The sequence below is a fragment of the Sphaeroforma arctica genome (genome assembly GCF_001186125.1).
Source record: "Sphaeroforma arctica JP610 unplaced genomic scaffold supercont1.331, whole genome shotgun sequence".
NCBI lineage: Eukaryota > Ichthyosporea > Ichthyophonida > Sphaeroforma > Sphaeroforma arctica.
In genome coordinates, this window is record NW_014040227.1 from 77,181 (window position 1) to 80,973 (window position 3,793).

General features: G+C 40.1%; 2 protein-coding genes across 2 annotated transcripts in view; one reads left to right on the top strand and one right to left on the bottom strand.

The window, feature by feature from the left end:
* SARC_05276 (hypothetical protein) overlaps window positions 1-2,662 on the bottom strand; it is a 5,839-nt gene extending 3,177 nt beyond the window's left edge. Inside the window, exons 1-5 of the mRNA XM_014300871.1 lie at window positions 2,466-2,662; window positions 1,310-1,497; window positions 826-964; window positions 313-385; window positions 34-222 (exon numbers count right to left, since the gene is read on the bottom strand). Coding sequence (XP_014156346.1) covers window positions 34-222; window positions 313-385; window positions 826-964; window positions 1,310-1,497; window positions 2,466-2,652 — 776 coding nt within the window. The 5' untranslated portion in view covers window positions 2,653-2,662. The remainder of the gene's footprint in view (window positions 1-33; window positions 223-312; window positions 386-825; window positions 965-1,309; window positions 1,498-2,465) is intronic.
* Window positions 2,663-2,994: 332 nt separating this feature from the next.
* SARC_05277 (hypothetical protein) overlaps window positions 2,995-3,793 on the top strand; it is a 2,137-nt gene continuing 1,338 nt past the window's right edge. Inside the window, exon 1 of the mRNA XM_014300872.1 lies at window positions 2,995-3,256. Coding sequence (XP_014156347.1) covers window positions 3,063-3,256 — 194 coding nt within the window. The 5' untranslated portion in view covers window positions 2,995-3,062. The remainder of the gene's footprint in view (window positions 3,257-3,793) is intronic.

A 3,793-nucleotide genomic window follows, 5' to 3' on the forward strand; every position in this document is an offset into this window, starting at 1 on the left:
CAAATACACACGCACGCACGCCACTTAGCATACTTATCATCAGCTTCCGCTGTTTGCTCAGCTACATCTATCGCGGGATTGCCGCCCTCTGTTGTGTTCGACTCATCTGATGTCCCCACATCAGCCTTCGTAGTATAGTGGTAGTTGTGGTGCTGTGGACTTGGAAAGCACTCTCCATCGCCCGGGATGGTTGTCTGGATCACACCCACATCGCATGGAGCTCTGTCGACGATGTGATATTCGAAAGCAAAGGTGTTTACAGATTATGATGCGGGATGTATTGCATGAATATAATGGTAAATACATATATACATTGTGAATTGGAGGGCATTCTTCAACGCCTGGAATGATTGTCTGGACCGAAGTCCAATATCGAGTAGAGCTCCTAACACATTGGTGTGTAAATATAGTTTTGCAAAGTAGTTACTCGGAGAGATGTTCGGCCATCTCGATCATAACCAAATCTCACGGAATTCTGCTGGCGTTGTGAAGTCCAAATGAAATGGAATCTACAGACAACATTGCTTTCAATCCATAGTGGACGAGGCACATTCGTATAAGGGGACAAGCGCGTCCAACTTGCATTCATCATTCCCGTTGGAAAACACAATATTCTCCAATCATATATTTACAGTCATGCCATGAGTCCATGACTTCCTACCACAATCACACAAACGCTATATATATATATATATTATAAGCTGCGAGCTCCATAGAATATATGCTCAATCGTGCACATGTATTATATACATGCAAAATGAGGTATAATCTGTGCCTAAGCTTGCATTGCCCATTATATGACAGAGAGGTAGTACCTGAACGTACGCGGGGCTCGTTTGGCTAATAAGAAGTATCTGAGTCGCGAATTGGGGATACCGAATTGGTCGGGTGTCAACAAGAATTCTTGGTATGTGTAGTTGAGTTTGGTCAGCTGTGCCACGAGCACTTCGTGCGTGTCCGATTTCTGTAATAGCAAAGTGACGGCAAAGTGAGAAGAATGCCATCCACGAATGATTCAGCGGACTTGAACGACGTGGTTGACTGGATTTTGTATTGTCACTGTGAGAGAAAGAGGAGTCAAGTATGGATCAGCAGCGCCAATAAATATAGAAACACGTGTACGTGGTCTTAGTATACACAAAGCAATATTTCATGCAAGTACACACATTGTACGATGTTGACTTAATATGTATGCTGCCGGCTTCGTCACAAACGCTCTATACACACATAAACAGACCAGCATGCGCGCACAAACCCATAAACTCCTAAAACACCCTACCACAGTAATAACATAATTGAGATCACATACCTCAAAGCCAAATACATTCTCCATCAATAGATAACTGGGGGGAGTATCCAGATTGCCTAAGAGGTCTACTAGATGAATGAAGCTTTGTGCTCGCATATCCTTTGAGCCCATCTGCTTGCCTTGTCGTGTGTAGGGCTGGCACGGGGGCGACATCAGCCACACATCCGCTGGCATAGCGTTGTGGTTAGCTGTACAAGTTTTGATGCGTGATCGTGTTCGAAGCTTAGAATAACGATAAGTATAGACAAGTCAGCATGTTTCTGTGCTACGCTGCACAGAAGCTTGTATACTTTTAGGTACACCCTGAAGCCGAAATCGGGGGCAGCTGCGCGGTAAACCAGGAAATTGATTATTGTAGAATAACCTCGTCTAAAATTACATGACTGTTGGACATAATGTTGTAATTAGCTGCCCGATACTATGGGTGCGACATAATATAGAGAACTTGTACGTGAGGGAATGAACAATGGCCAGCATATCGCTGTGGCAAGCTGCACTGTGTTTCGGATACGTTATAATAATGCGGCGTAGCATACATAGCAGCAACAACCGCAAAAATTGCGTTCCGTTAAGCTTCACAGTATCCATACGTGCTATACATATATAGATATACAATATTATATTAATATTTTAAAAAATAACAATAAATTTTTAAATAGCATACCAAAATAACAATATATAACATAAAATAACATAATACAGCAATATACTAATATAAGAAGAATTTGTAGTGGTAAATGATACACATGTGTATACATATAATTATACGACACTGCAGAAGGCTATGCACTGTTAACATATATGTTCCCAGAACCATAAGGCGATTTGAGTGTCGGTCACCTCTCTAAATCAGACTGACCTCGTATCATACCGCCAATCGCATTTTACGCCGTATTTGACAATATAAATCGGCATGCGGCCCTTTGCTTTCGCATGTCTGGTGCAAATTTTTATAGCAATCAATCGCTGAAATCGTGCGCAAATAACGACCAGCGATGCATATTGACTTTAGAAAATATTGTATATAGCAATACGGCTGCCCGGATCATCGCAGACACAATTGCACGCGAGCAGCACTTGTATTTCATTCCGTCAAGAAGTGGCTCTGGGCATGCATTGAGTTTGGCATATTTTAACATATAATATACATCCTTACCTATTGAAAAAGAGGTCAGATTACGCTGGTGTACGGTTGTATCCGGGAAATTGTGCTTATACACTTCATTGGCGGCTGTGTTGATGTCGAACGCGTGCAGCACCTTTCCCTTCGTCCCGCATGTTTCAAACGCACAGTGCAGCCCACCGATTCCGCTGTAGAACTCAGACACACGCAGACCTTCCATACTCGAAAACACTTTGAATATAGACGTACGTAGATATGTTAATTGAATATAGCTTACTAATCCTACTAGTACATCAATATATATATATTACGTACATCTCTCGCACTCTCTCTCGCTATAAAATATAGTTATGTATATCATGTAGCATCATGTAGTAAAAATATGTAATGGTTTGTTCAAATGGGATTTGATTAGCGGAGTACAGTGTGGAAACCAGATAGTATAAAATACCGGATAAAGTTCGGTACTGATGTGACTGATTTAGTGTTTGAAATATCTGAAAATTCTAAAATCCCTCCCGAATAGAAATATAGATGTGCGCCCCAGGTATGGATTTGCAGTGTGCAGACTGCAGATGCTTGTACCATACACTACGCTAGACTGTCCCTAATTAACGCATTAAGTTCAATATGCCTCCCGTTATAGACGAGAAGCTCGTGGTGAAAGAGGAGAGAGTTCTGGTTGAGAAATACAATGCAGTTAAAGTGAGACATGCGCTGGATGATGCGATGAAGGCGACATTTGCCAAGATGGGCTGGGTAGAAGACTACACGCACGTCGATGTAAAGCTGGCTTTGGAAGCTGTTGCCGTTGCATTTGCAGGGTAGGATACTGTTTTATTGATGTGTGTTCAGTGCATTTTTTCTCATCGACATGCCCAGATATTGCACTCTATGTAGAATAACATATACTGCTCTCATCCGAGTTGCTTCTGATAGTTGGTATTACACTGTTGTAATATTGCCTACGTACGTCCGGAAGTCGGCTATCAGCTTTGTATATTACTATGTAGATGTTAGCAAGGAATGTGACAGAAATGTCCAAGTGTTCAAGTACACATACTATACATAATCAAATAAATTTGAATGCCTGACTATATGAATATAATATAATATATATATATTTATATAAATATACTGACACATGTACATATACATGTACGTGTACATATTTACTTATTACATATTACATATACATATACATATACATATACATATACGTTTACATATACATATACATATACATATACATATACATATACATATACATATACATACACAAATGCATATACATATACATATACATGCACATACACGTGTACATATATATATATATATATTATAAGTATGTGTGTGTGTGT